Source organism: Heptranchias perlo, chromosome 18 (assembly GCF_035084215.1).
Source record: "Heptranchias perlo isolate sHepPer1 chromosome 18, sHepPer1.hap1, whole genome shotgun sequence".
Lineage (NCBI taxonomy): Eukaryota > Metazoa > Chordata > Chondrichthyes > Hexanchiformes > Hexanchidae > Heptranchias > Heptranchias perlo.
In genome coordinates this window covers 38,221,194-38,235,503 of record NC_090342.1, presented here as the reverse complement: position 1 = coordinate 38,235,503, position 14,310 = coordinate 38,221,194, and the positions used below count along the sequence as shown (strand labels likewise).

At 44.8% G+C, this 14,310-nt stretch overlaps 1 protein-coding gene across 1 annotated transcript in view; it reads left to right on the top strand.

Annotated features, from left to right (window-relative positions):
• Positions 1-11,877, top strand: part of LOC137334463 (structural maintenance of chromosomes protein 1B-like) — a 99,420-nt gene extending 87,543 nt beyond the window's left edge. The window contains exons 24-25 of the mRNA XM_067999143.1: positions 5,189-5,299; positions 11,776-11,877. Coding sequence (XP_067855244.1) covers positions 5,189-5,299; positions 11,776-11,877 — 213 coding nt within the window. The remainder of the gene's footprint in view (positions 1-5,188; positions 5,300-11,775) is intronic.
• The last annotated feature ends 2,433 nt before the right edge of the window (positions 11,878-14,310 follow it).

Here is a 14,310-nt window from a genome sequence, read left to right as displayed (position 1 = left end):
GTGAATCTGGAGGAGGGTGGTGGAGGGCAGGCGTTGCCCTATGTTACGGAGTGTCCTCCTGCGTTGGTGAAGGGTCTCCCCCCCCCCCCCCCCCCCCAACCTGTGGAATGCACCTTGCCAGCTGCCACAGGCTGCTGGCTGCAACACGTCCGTTTGGAGTGAGTGTTTCCCCCAGTATGGGAAACAGTCTCAGTTCAAGGTAAAATCCCACCCTTCCTAATAAAACAGCTCAATCAGGTCAGTTAATGACCTGAAATAGCTAAATAAATACTGTCACGTGGCATTCCGCTGGCTTTAATTGCCTGCGGGATTCCCACCAGCGGGGGCTGCGCGCGCACGCCGGCGCGTCCGTGGGGAACCCGGAAGTGGGCGGGATCGAGGCTGGCTCCGGTCCCGCTCCGGGATTCCCCGATTTTCGGCGCCCCCCTGCCGAGAACGCACCCGATAGCGGGTGGTAAAATCAAGCCCCAAGGGTTGGATAGGGAATTGAAGTGACAAGCATCAGAGAGCTCAGGGTCACACTTGCAGACAAGCCTGAGACAACACCATGAGCAGCAGATACTGTGCGCTAGATAGGAAGAAGTGCACCTAAAATGCTGTTTCACACGAGTGCTGGGGCCCAACTTGCACATCTTCCTCTGCTCTTTGCTTTCTGAAGAAACTGGTCTCTTCTCTTCACCACATGCTGCTCTTCCCCTGACAGCTTTCTGTGCAAGCACAGGAAATGCAACACCTGTTGCTCGCACACCACTGTGCAGGGCCCCAAACATTTGTGTGAGACAACAATTTGTGAATTTAATCCAACCTAGTATACTGCATCCCCTGTTTATTCTGCAACCTTCTCTACATTGGGGAGACCAAACGCAGTGTATCTGTGAGTGCAACTCAAACTCCCCATCATTTACTATTTCACACTCTGACATCAGTCTTTGGCCTTCTACACTGCTCCAATGAAGCTCAACACAAGTTCAAGGGACAGTACCTTATCTTCTATTAGGCAGTTTGCAGCTTTGAGGTCTTAATATTGACTTTAATAACTTTAGACCTTAATTTTAGCTCCCACTTTGTTTTTGGCAGGAGATGTTGGCGATGTGTATGTGGGGATAGTGCTTGGGGCGGAAACCCTCCATTGGAACACTACTGGTGGGGCAGTCTGCCCTTGGTCTCAGCCTGCGTTTTCCTCTCCTGGGCTGCTGGATTCTGAAACATTTTGCCAGATTTTTCTGTTTAGAATTCAGACCTGCTTTACATCCACCCCCCCTCGCACTGCCTCAGCTATTCAAACATTCTCTCTTTTTAAAATTTCTTTCATTATGCTTCTTCCTATTATCATGTTAACAGGACAACCATCTCCTGTGTTCCATTTAATTACTTCCTCCCTCTCGTCTGTTATCCTTCCCTTTGTTCTGTTCCTTTTAAAATCTTGATCACCTAATTTTTTCCAGTTCTGATGAAGGATCTGCACCTGAAACTTTAACTTGTCTGTCTTATCCACAGATGCTGACTAATCTGCTGAGTGTTTCTAACATTTTCTGTTTTTATTATAAGTCAGATTGTTACTGAAGCGTGTGGAAGGTGAGGGCTCAGTGGCCTAAATGGCAGTTTCTCATTCTAAACTTTTATCATTTTCTTATACTACTGTATGTGGATATAAATTTACTTCTTGTTGGATTTAATATTCAGTAATAAATCCAAGGTGATATGTGAACCTACTGTGACTGAAGATCTGTACAATGTTATCACTAGATTTAAACTAGTAAAATAACCTGATGCGAGTACCTCATTTTAGTAGCAACATTTTAAGACATGAAGACTTGGATTGATTGAAGTAATGATGTGGAGATGCCGGTGATGGACTGGGGTTGACAATTGTAAACAATTTTACAACACCAAGTTATAGTCCAGCAATTTTATTTTAAATTCACAAGCTTTCGGAGGCTTCCTCCTTCCTCAGGTTTCGTTCACCTGAGGAAGGAGGAAGCCTCCGAAAGCTTGTGAATTTAAAATAAAATTGCTGGACTATAACTTGGTGTTGTAAAATTGTTTATGATTGAAGTAAGGTATTGAACAATAATTCTTACAATACAAAAAGAGAAATAGAATATTATTAAACATTGGTGAAGAAAGAAGCATTGTATATCTCCAGGATAAAGGGCTGATGCCAAGGTGAAGCCGCAGCAGCTGAATGAGGAAGTTCTTAAGAAAATAAGCTTTTAAAAAAAAAATGCACAGTAGAGACAATTACAAAAGCAGGCAAAAATAACTAGAAACAGTATACACAAGCGACTTAAGATCTTATCCTCCTTTAAATCCCTCCGTTGACACCTATTCCTTACCTCTGTGATCTCCTCCAGCCCCCTGTCACTGTGAGCACCTTTCAATCCTCCAACACAGGTTTCTTTCTCATTCTCTGCTCCCTCCACGCCACCATCAGCAGCTGGTCCTTCAGCCACTTTACTCCTACTCTAGAACCCCCCCCTCAGTATCTCTGCCTTGCCACCTCCTTTCCTCTCCCTACCTTCAAGAACCTTCTTACCCTCATTAACTGCTGTTTTGTCCCCTCCCTCCTCTTCCTTCCTTTGCTTGCTATCGCCACAATGTAAAGAGCTTAGACATCTTTGTATGAATGAGCATTATAGAAATGTAAGTTGTTGCTGTTGACTCTCCCAAAGCAACAGTCAATATTACCTCATTCCTCATTATCGGTGCAACTCCTACTCACCTCCCACTTTAGAAACAAACCTCACCACCCTCCTCTCTGTCTCTCCCTCCATCTCTTTGTTGGTTTCCTCCTACACATCCACTTCACAGCGCCCTCAAAATTTTCACAAATAAGGGGCTCACCATCTACAGTCTTATCCTGGGTCCGACTAAAACTTGGCTCACTTCCCTCTCATTGAGCTTGTCCCACTTGGCTGCACGTTCCATCTTGTCCCTCACCCAAACCATCATGATAACAGTGTGGTTCTCATTACTAGATCCCAACACCCGTCTCCTTACTTTTACAGCATCTTCTCCTTTTAATATCTCATCCTCTAATACCTCTCCCTCAAAGTTTTTATTTTCTACCATCCAAGACCCCAACATCTTCCTTGCTTAAATCTCCTTTCTCTCCTCACTTAACTGCTGCACTGAGCAGAGCAACTCATCATGTGATTTCAACCTTCCCCTAAATTCCCATTGCCTTTCTCTGTCCTCAATTTCTCTGACTCACCCTGCACATCAATTCCTCCAGTCACCCCGTCAACTTCACCATAAGGCAGAGCCTTGGCAGCTCCTGGGGTTTCGATCAAAAACAAGGCAATCTTTGATCACTTTCTTCTTTCACTCAACATCAAACAAAATGGTTCCATCACTTGGAAGTACTAACTTCCAGCAATAATTGTTTGCCTCTCTGCAACCCAGTAATGATCAATACCAAACCCTAGTTATAGAAGCACGTATTCTCATTCCGATCTCCAGGTTTAACGCCTTCTAGAAGCTGTTAACCGTAGTCTGTCATCAACTATACAACAGATATCTGCTCTCAACAATTGTGTCCCAAGTTTAATACTGCATACTACATATACTCCACCAAAATACTTTAATACAGGCCCTTATGAAAGCCTTTGATAAAAATGTGCTCACTATGAAGCTGACTCCCCAGCCAGGATGCTCAGTGACAAGTTGGTGTATGCCAGAGCCCTCCCTCCCTGAAAGCTTTTCCCCTTTTTATCAAATAACCACATCACAGGTTGATCCTGGATCTCACACATAGGCTGAAGGAAGCTCTTCTGTTGCAGATCCGGAGTTTCTGAACCACAAAGGAGATCTATTTGGGCATGTCTCATGTGCCACAAGTTTAACCTGCTTTGAGATTTGTTGTCACTGAAGAAAGGTAAAATAGGCCAAAGTGTCCATCACCGCTTCTTAGCATGATCCCAGAGTTGTGTCCGAGTTAAAGTTGGAACCCACTAGAATTTCCAGGTAGCGATATGAATCAACAATTGGGACTGACACCCCTTGTTACTTTTGAGATCTCTCGAGCTGTGCAAAGCCATAGTACCACATTTGGGGCATCCATCACCATATCCCATTGGTTAAATGGTGAGTAAAGCACATTAGATCTTCAAGTGAGATGACTAACGTCTGCACAAAGAAGCACTGTAATACTTTCATAAGTGACCAGAACAGACACTGAGAATGACCCTTATAATGTCATCAATGATCTTGAGGACATGAATAGTATGCTTTGATGTAGATTATACTACAATATAGTACAATGGTTCACCATGAGATTTAGATTTCAAGTTGACTTAGATGTGTTAAGTGTACGAGCTCATAAATGGCAGATATTTAATGTGACGTGCTGTCTTATGACATGGGGCAAAGCAACTTGAGGTGTATCTACTACATCCATGGGTGTCCATTATAAGTAACAGTACAGAAAAGAAGCTGGTCATTGACCAGTCAATGTAAAGTAGCTCGAGAGAAAGCAAATCGGGTTCTCGTATTTCTAGGCCAATAAAGTGGAAAACTAAGAGCACCGTAATTTACAACTTTAGTATGCCAGCACTTAGTCAATTGTCCCCGCGTAATGAATATTGTGCATCTGAAAGCAGTTGCAGAGAGCAACAAGGGTGATACTGAAACTTAAATCTGTCAGTTATGAAAATATCCTTCGAGTTATGATTAATTGCATTGGAGAAATGTAGGCTCCTATGATTAAGATGCTTGAGGTTTTTTCAAATTATGAAGGGGTTAAATGTTCCAGATTTGATTATTTGAAATGGATAGCGAAAGTAGCAATACAGCACATGCCTATAAAATACATCGGCAAAATCAGATTAGATGCAAAGATATCTTTTCTTAGTTGTCGCCCTCTAGAACAGGTTCCTAGTAGATGTGGTAAGTTGCTAAGGAAAGAGGGTTGGGGGGGGGGGGGTCGCAGTTGTTGGTTACCTATGTTCGCCTAGTGATGCATCCATAGCTGCCTAGTACGTGCGTGATTGTCTTATGGAGTCCTGAATAAATTCCCAAACGTTTTCTTAAAATTGGCCACTGGCCTTTTTGACCTTTCCAAGGAATTAGCATTACTAGCAGTTGGGCAGGGAGTGCACAAAGTTGAACTGTCGTGGATTGGCTGATCATTTATGGGTCTGACAGTCTTGTCTCTCTTTTTTTAATGTTCATATGTTCTCGTGCTCAGGTTACAAATTATATCAGAGATCAATCCAGGAAGAATTTCCAGGTGATTGTGATCTCACTGAAAGAGGAATTCTATTCAAAAGCCGAGGCACTAATTGGAGTATATCCAGAGGTACTGTACCAACCAGAACTTTACGTTCCAATTATAACTTTGTAATGTTTTTTTTGTGTTCTGACTTTGAGCTTAAAATATTTATCCACTTGCATTCCGGGTTGCAATTGCAGAGGAAGATTTTGATTAGGCAGATATGGGGCCGTAGTGCCTCGAAAATCATGGGAACTTAGCACCCCGTTCCCAATCCAGCCGATGCCATTCTGAAAGGGGCCTAGGGCTGGGGTAGCCAGAGCACCTGCTGTTTCAGTTGGTAAACCCTTTTAATATCTCTTGCATGGATATGTAAATTACATTACTTTATTATTTGATGCATGTTACTTTTTAAAAAAAAACTGGAGGTGGCGGATTCAAGGCTGCCTGGACAAGAGGAAGCAAGATGGAGGAGCAATTAGAGATCTTGGTGGGGAAAAGCATGAAATTAGGGCAAAGCTGGGGAGAAGGAAAAATTCTTAGAAAACTTGAAGAAAAATATTACCACAGGCGCAAAGAATCACAGGTCCTCTGGCTGAACAAGCTGGATGATAGCAGTTATATCCCACTTCAAACCTGATGGCTAATTTTACAAATACACGTTCTGGCGCAGAACTTTGTCTGCCAGGATTGCAGTTTAGAAAAACTCTATATTTTTTGTTCATAGTCAGTAGAAAGTCCTGCAATTTCCCAATAATGTGTTCCCAGCAGGTGAGGCTGCCCACTAGGAATGTGATTTCATAGGTTAAAAGACATCTATAACCTTTTTGAAGTCCAAAATTAGCTTAAGCTTCCCCGTGTGCTCAGTGGACCAAGAGTGCCACCACTCATTCCATTACTAAAGATATATTATGACCTAAAGATGGACAGAAGCAGAGGAAAGAGGAAAAAGAAAACCCCAAAAGAGGTGGGAGAAGCAGGAGAGAGAGAGCGGGCGGGACGGGAGGAAGAGAGAGGGAGACGAGAGACGGGAGGGACGGGAGAGAGAGAGACGGGAGGGACGGGAGAGAGAGAGACGGGAGGGACGGGAGAGGGAGACGGGAGGGACGGGAGAGAGAGAGAGAGACGGGAGGGACGGGAGAGAGGGAGGGACGGGAGAGAGAGAGAGACGGGAGGGAAAGCAGTTTCTGTAGCCTTTCTTGATTTCCAATTGTTCAATTTTTTTTTTGTTTCTTAAAGCTTGTTATTTTTCTGTTCCTGTATTAAATTGGAAATATATCACCATTCCTTCATCGTTGCTGGGTCAAAATCCTGGAACTCCCTAGCTAACAGCACTGTGGGAGAACCTTCACCATACGGACTGCAGCAGTTCAAGAAGGCGGCTCATCACTACCTTCTCAAGGGCAGTTAGGGATGGGCGATAAATGCTATGAATGAATTTTTAAAAAAGGATGGAGCCCTCACATAGCCTCACTTTTTGTGTATGGATGGTAATGGTACATCTATCTTTGCAGGATTATCAATTGGAGAAAACTCTCTGGGTGCTAAATGGGGCCATGTAACACCCATTATTTAGGTGCTGCACGGCCTCTCCGATATAGATGGCGTCTTGGATGCGCACACACATTAACTGCATGACTGACGCCCAACGCCATTTTGGTATAGGAGTTAGCGCATACGCAAATACCGAATGCTGGAAGCGTGTAAAGTCGGGAGAAAATGCGTGCAGTGTGCAAAGCTGATTTAAAGTGATACACACCATTTTCGACCTTAACGCTCGACTCAACACACAGTCTTATCCCCGACTATCTAAACGTGTCTTTTTGTGCCTGAGGACCCCTCACCAGCGCTATTTAAAGGGGCCATGCAGGTGTTACAGGTTAGTTGCTCGATTATTGCTTCTGGCTGCTGAAGGAGTAGGAAGTGTTTTTTTAAAGCTCCCTATTCTTATTGAGAGTTCCTACACTACTTTTGAGATTGGTATGGCAGATACTGCCTTCCGGGTCAGAAAGTTACAACCGTGGTTGAACATTCCTACTAACCCTGGGCGGTCTGCCAGGGCTCCCGCTGGGCATTGAGTACGACTGGGAGCATGCAGAGAGGCCACGCGTAGCAGGTCAAGCTGCGAGGAGACGGAGGACGAGGAGGGCAGGGCAATGAGCAGGAGGCCCTACCCAATGAGGGCATTTCGGGATCAATTCTCTTACCTCAACGTGACCAAGGAGGATTGCATCCGACGCCTGAGGTTCACCAAGGAAGCTGTCACCGAGATCTGTCAATTGGTGCGGCCATAACTGCAGCCTCAGAGCAGGGCGAGGACGGCATTGCCTGTGGCTGCGAAGGTCACCGTGGCACTGAATTTCTATGGTTCAGGAGCATTTCAGGTCTCTGCTGGCGACATGTGCTTTCATCTCACAGTATGCAGTGCACTGCTGCATAAGGGAGGTCACAGACGCACTGTACCACGAGGAACAGGTTCATCACCTTCCCTCTCCACAGACACAAGCAGAACGAGCGAGCATGGGATTTCACTCGCATTGCTGGCTTCCCTATGATGCAGGGTGCCATTGACTGCACTCAGCCCTGCGTGCCCCGCACATCAACTCAGCCGTCTTTGTCAACCGAAAGGGCTTCCACTCCCTCAACATGCAGCTGATGTGCAATCACACGCATCGGATCATGGAGGTCGACGCCCGCTACCATGGGAGCAGTCACGACGCCTTAGTCATGCTGCAGTCCAACGTGCCAGCTATCTTTCACCCGACTAGGCAAATCAAAGGCTGGCTATTGGGCAACAAGGGCTATCCCCTCATGCTGTGGCTCATGACACTGGTCAGGAACCCACGCACACGTGCACAGCAGGCCTATAATGAGAGCCATGCTGCCACACGCAACATCGTGGAGCATTCCATGGGCCTCATCAAACAACGCTTCCCCTGCCTGGACCGGTCTGGAGGTGCCCTGCAGTATTCCCCTGAGTGGGTGGGCAGATTTGTGAGGATATGCTGCACAACCTCGCCATCATGAGGGATCAGCCTTTGCCACCAATGATTGCAGAAGATCCTGAGCCGGCAGAGGAGCAGGAGGAGGAGGGGGTGGAGCCGGAAGAGGAAGTGGAGGAAGACGCAAGGGTGCAACAGGAACCATACGCCTTGTCTGCAAGGGCTCTGAGTGCTTGTCTGATCCATGCCCGCTATCAATAATTTGAACTACATCCCCCAACTCCCCACCTTTCCGCTCACACCAGACAATCAAATCGCCCTCCATCTGATTACACATTGGTGTCCCTCTCAGCTCATTGATTTTGCGTTTGGTCGTGGTTTTTATTTATGCAAAGTCTCATTTATCAATGAATAAATGAAATTATGCAAACATAACAGAACTATTCACCCTTGTGCATTCTCTTAGTGGCTTTTGTTCGTGTGCCTTTACCTATCCTAGTGCTCCTAGGAGGTGCTTCCCCAGTGGCTGGAGCATGTGTGGTGGGAGGCTGCTGGCCTTCAATGGAGGAGCGTGCAGATGGCCCTGGAGGAAGACCTCAAGCAGCTCTGGGCCGGAAGGTCTCAGCTTCAGACTGCACCATCTCAACATAGGCTGCAATAGTCTGGCCTGGCTGGCTGAGAGGCAACAACAGGGGCACTGGCAGAGTGGCAGGGGTGGGAGCAGGAAGGCTGTCGTCCTGAGAGAGGACAGCAGGTCCCACTGCCATGGCACCACTGCCACTCTCCTGGGGCGGTGCCTCAGCAATCCTGGTGATCAGCTGGAGAACGGATAGCTGGAGTGCTATGACGCCCAGGAAGTCCCGTTCCACATTGGTCCCCAGAGCCACGATGGCAGCAGTCTGAGTTGCAAATGCAGCAGTCAGACCTTGGATGGCAGATGTTTGTGCTGCAATGGAAGCTATGACATCAGCCATCAGATGCTGCATCATGGTGGGTTCCACAGGTGCACTAATGGAGGTGACCACCTGTTCCATGTTGGAAAGGATGGGCTCCAAGCTCTGCGCAAAGCCCTGTGCCAAGTTGGAGCTGGACTCCTCCATGCCCCTTCTCATTGTGCGCAGGCTTTCTGGCAGGTTTTCCAGTGCCCAAGCATTTGGTTGTGTATGCCCATCAGCCGTCTTCTGTAGCCTGGCCCATCGAAGTCCTCATCTGACTCCTCTGCAGCAGAACTAGTAAGCGACCTCACCCTCCGGCGAGCTGGCACCTGTGGTATCCGTTTCCCCCCCACCCCAGCTCCTGTGCACTTGTGCTCGGTGTCTCACCACGTGAAGATCCCTCCTCTAACCTAGCTTCTAAAGGACACGCAGTGTCAGTCTCTGAACTAATGTGAGGAATCTTACAACACCAGGTTATAGTTCACTCACTCACCTGACTAAGGAGTTAAGCTCCGAAAGCGTGTGATTTTCAAATAAAACTGTTGGACTATAACCTGGTGTTGTAAGATTCCTTACATTTTTCCACCCCAGTCCATCACCGGCATCTCCACATCAAGTCTCTGAACTGGTGGAAGCATGTGTCAGATCGAGTGACTGTGTGGCTTCAGTATCCTCCTCCTCCTCGGACAGTGCTGTTACGTGTTCTTGGGTATCTGCAATGACAAAGAGAAACAGGTTGAGTTGTGGAAAGGGGAGAAGAGCAAGTAAGACGTGTGTGCTGACAGCATATGCAGCATGTGAGTCAGAAAAGATTATGGGAGGAGGGAGATGTGGAAAAGGAGGAGCATTAGATATGCAGAGACCCCCCCCCCTTCATCAGGACCTCTAGCGTGGCATATTGTAACGGCTGCAGCAACGGCCCGCCCAATGATCCTGAGCACTGTCTCCTCTGGGGTGGGGGGGGGGTGAGGACGTGTAAACGTGCCTGTCCACCCTCAGGTCCCTCTTGCTGCTGGCTGTTATGCGCCTCCTTCTCCTGCAAGACAGAGGACAGTGTGTCAGTGAGTGTCCTGCAAGGTATGTGGGTGATGTGCCTGTCATGGTAGAATAGCTGCCAGTTTGTGTGACTTGAGTGGTGGTTGTGTGGCCTGCAAGTGTGGTACTATGTGGGGGTGAGATGCAGCATGCCGAGTGCAGCATTGCGTATGGATGGGCAGTGTTTGTTGGTGGGTGTGTGACTGGAGGTGTCGTGCATGGAGCAGCGGTGCAGTTGGTAAGATTTGACACTTGTATTCACTCACCTTGACCATTCGTGCCAAATCATTGAATTTCCTCCGGCACCACACCCACGTGCGTGGTGCAATGCTCCTGCCGTTGACTTCCTGCGCTACAGCCTGCCAATGCCTGCGGAGCTGAAGTCTGGAGGGTCTCCGGCCACCCTGTGGTTACGTGCTGGCCCTCCTTTTGTCCACGCCTTCCACCAGGGCCTCCGGAGCATCATCCGAGAAGTGTGGAGCCCTCTCTCGTGCCGGTCCAGCAATTCTCGTAGCCATCTTTCCCTCCTGCAAGTAAGCGGTATACCTGCCATTTGAAATGTGCCTGCACCTTTAAGAAGTGTAGGCTGATGATGACGTGCGTTGTGCACACCCCATTTTCAACTTCCCCATTCTCCGTGCAGCCTCTCAGCAGCGCAGGTTTTGCTGGCTGCACGGAGATATCATAGTAAGTAGAAGACAGCACAAAGTTCACGTGCTGCTTGCGCAGGGTCCATCAGGCTCGCGGTTCGCTTCGAACCGAAACGGACCCTTATCCAATTTATCCCTCTCTGTTCTCTGTATTTAGGAAAGGTGCCTGATAATTCAGGCCTTTAATTCCACAGACAACCCATATCTAATTTTAATTGCTTGGTACAAAGGAGTCTGCTTAGTTTTTTTTCCCAAAGTGCTTGTGTTGGAATTTGCTATGGCAGATCGGCTCGATCCATTCTAAAATACACACCAAATTTCAGTGGAACTGAATTCTGGCAGATGGGCCCCAAATGGTGCATGTATGCAAATGACTAGGTTTTTTTCTCAACCTTTGTCCTGGAAATTCTGCCATTTACACCAGAATTGCACCTGACTTAACTTAAGGTTGTAGAAGAGAGGTAAGTTACTTGTCAAACCAGGACGTGGTTGAGTTCACAGGCTTTGACTGTCCAGACATTGCCTGAAATATCCAACCCTAATAGTTCCATCTTCAGTTCCATATCTCATTTCAGAGGACTCATATGGAAGAGTATGTTGTCATTTATGTGCTATGCAAATAGTGAAAAACAAAAAGCCAGCTTAATCTGCATCTTACACAAATGATGATTGAATCTACGTTCCATGAAACTGTTGGGGGAGAAATTACAAAACAAAATTTCAACCACTCATCAGGTTCAGTTTTCTATTGAAGTTGCCAAATCATGGAAAACATGAAATGGTTCATGGAAAATGGTGCATGGAAAATGGTCCAATGGGGGAGGAGAGGCAACAAACTGCCATTCACATACCTTTTAAGTATGATGTACTACTCTTATACAACTTAAATGTAAACATTCAGAAGTTTAAATTAGTCTTTCCTCAGTTGCAGTCTATCCTCATGTTGCAAAGCAGTGAAGTTACAACTTTCGCATTTGCTTAACTTTTAGTTTTTGTTATAGCAAGGTGAATGTATGTCCAGTCAACTGCTGACATTCGACCTTACCTGTTACCCAGAAAATACCAGAATGGAAGAGATGCAGCAGTCAAGGCAGGAAGACTGATAGAACATACACTTTGGTTCAATGTAAACATTTTGTATCTCAGATGTTTTCTGAATTGTTATGCTAAACAGTTATGTTATCTTGAAACACTGTAGTTGTCTTTTTATTGTTAGTACATCTGTTAACGTGCATTCTGAAAATGGTTTCCATTCTGTTGAAGAAATTGTTGTACTCCCATTCATAGTCACACTATGTTTTGGTTGGTCCAACATAACAAATTTTAAGTAGGAACAGTACAAGAAACAAGCTGCCATTTATCAATTACACCTTTTCATCAAGCCCACAGTTGCTGCTTATTGAGGTTTAGTGTTTTTTTTCTACTGGTTAATTGGGTATATAAAAATGTTAAAACTCTGTAGGGAAACTGCAAATGATCAGCTAAGTTCAGAACACACTTGTATTCAAATTATTATTAAGATACACCTCAGGTTATTTGCACAAAATGGTATAATTTGTAATTGCTTTGAGAACAAATAACATTCCAATTGCACTGTTGGCTGTCTCAGTAACACTATGCTATTGTAGAGGTGAGCAAAATTACAAAATTGTGCAGTATATTCGATCCCTTGAGATCACATTCGTCTTTGAAAATTTGAGTCTGTAATGCAGTAGAGTGTAATAAAAACATAATTAATTGCAGCTATATAAAAGGTTTTAAAGATATATTCCTGCAATAGGAAGTTAATGTAGTACGTCAGGATCAGGAAATTAGATGAGGATAAAGTGATGCATGAAGGAGGACAGAGTTTCAATTTACTTAAAAAGTAAAAACCTCATTCCTACACAGTTTTACTGTTGATTTTCACTCTCCATGATAGATTGCCATTTGTGTCTTATCTATGCACTAGGAAACTGCTTAGTTGACAAGGATTCAATACTGGCCAAGTACACATCAGCATCCAACTGCTAATATTTTTCCAATATTAGGCACTGTCCAGTCAACATCCAGGATTCCCAATGGAATCCTGAGGTAACGAGAGTTGTCATCAGAATAATGCCATGGTACAATGGCAGACCTAAAATTACAGATCTATATAAGTCTTATACACTAATGTCATCTGTGGTGTTGCATAGATGGTAATTTTGCAGAAGCGGTTGAATGAAGAAAGCAGTTTCTGTAGCCTTTCTTGATTTCCAATTGTTCAATTTTTTTTTTGTTTCTTAAAGCTTGTTATTTTTCTGTTCCTGTATTAAATTATTTAAATTTGTTTTTATTTTGCTTGCATTTTAAATACCTGCACAATGCTAATCGTTTTTGTCCAGCTATTGGTCATTTTTTTCCCTTGCTGGTTTTTTGTTACTTGTTAAAGCTGATAAATTTTTTGCTTTTCTTTCATTTTTGAACTGTGGTTGAGGTACATGAAAACTGGCTGAAAAGTAGGAGCCTCACTTTGTTTAGCACGTTGTGCCAGAGAGGGGAGAATAGTAGTAAATATACCAGTGGTAGACTAGGGACCAGAAGATTGGAGCGAAATCGGGAAGAGGGTATGCACGAAGACAAAGATTTTAGAAGGGAGCATTGGGAGGGGCCCAAGAGGGGGGCCAGCAGTGAGTATTTAAGTGGATAGGTGAGAAGCAGCAGGCATGTAGGATAGTGATAGGCTGCTAGAGACAAAAAAAAGAGAAACAGGTTTTGGAGGCTGTGAGAAGTTGCAATGTGACATGGGCAGTAACGAGAGAATGGTTAGCAGGACATTGAGAGGCTGATAGAGGGGGGGGCTGTTGCTGCAAAAAGGGTGACAGGCAGGGAATAGTAGGGAGTGAGCTAGAAAAGCCAGTTGAAACAGAGAGCAAGGGAGACAATAGAAAGAGCAGAGCAGCAGGCAAAAGTGAGAAGTGGGCACACCACGGGAGCAAAAACTAGCACCATCAGTGTTTGGAGAAGTGAGTAGCAGGCATTAGTGTGAACCATTAAAAAATATGCTGATACCAAAAGATCATGGCCAGAAATGTTAACATTGGAGTTTAAATGTAGTGTTAAGCAGCTGTGGGACAGAGTTGGTTTTATTAATGCAATATTGTTTGTTTTGAGATTATAAAAAGTTGAGACTATTAAATTTTAATATTTTGTATTTGATATTTTAGTTTTCTCAATAAAAAAGTTTAAAAATTCATTCTTTATTTAGTCACTTGATTTATACCAACTAGAAAAAGTGAAAATAACTGGTGCTGCCTTGGTGTTGTAAATGACATTTTTGTCTTCCACTGCTTCCATTTAATGTTACTGCTGAACCATTTGCTGATTGGGTTTCTTTGAGAACTTTAGCATCTATATTCAGTGGATTTTCTAACACTCATCTCACTACAGTATAGCTGATGAATCATGAAGCTGTCTGTTTTATGACTGGCTATGCAAAAGATAGTTATTAACAAAACATTCCATTAAATTATTTCCATAGTTATAAAGATGCAAAACTACTTATAGATTTAAAG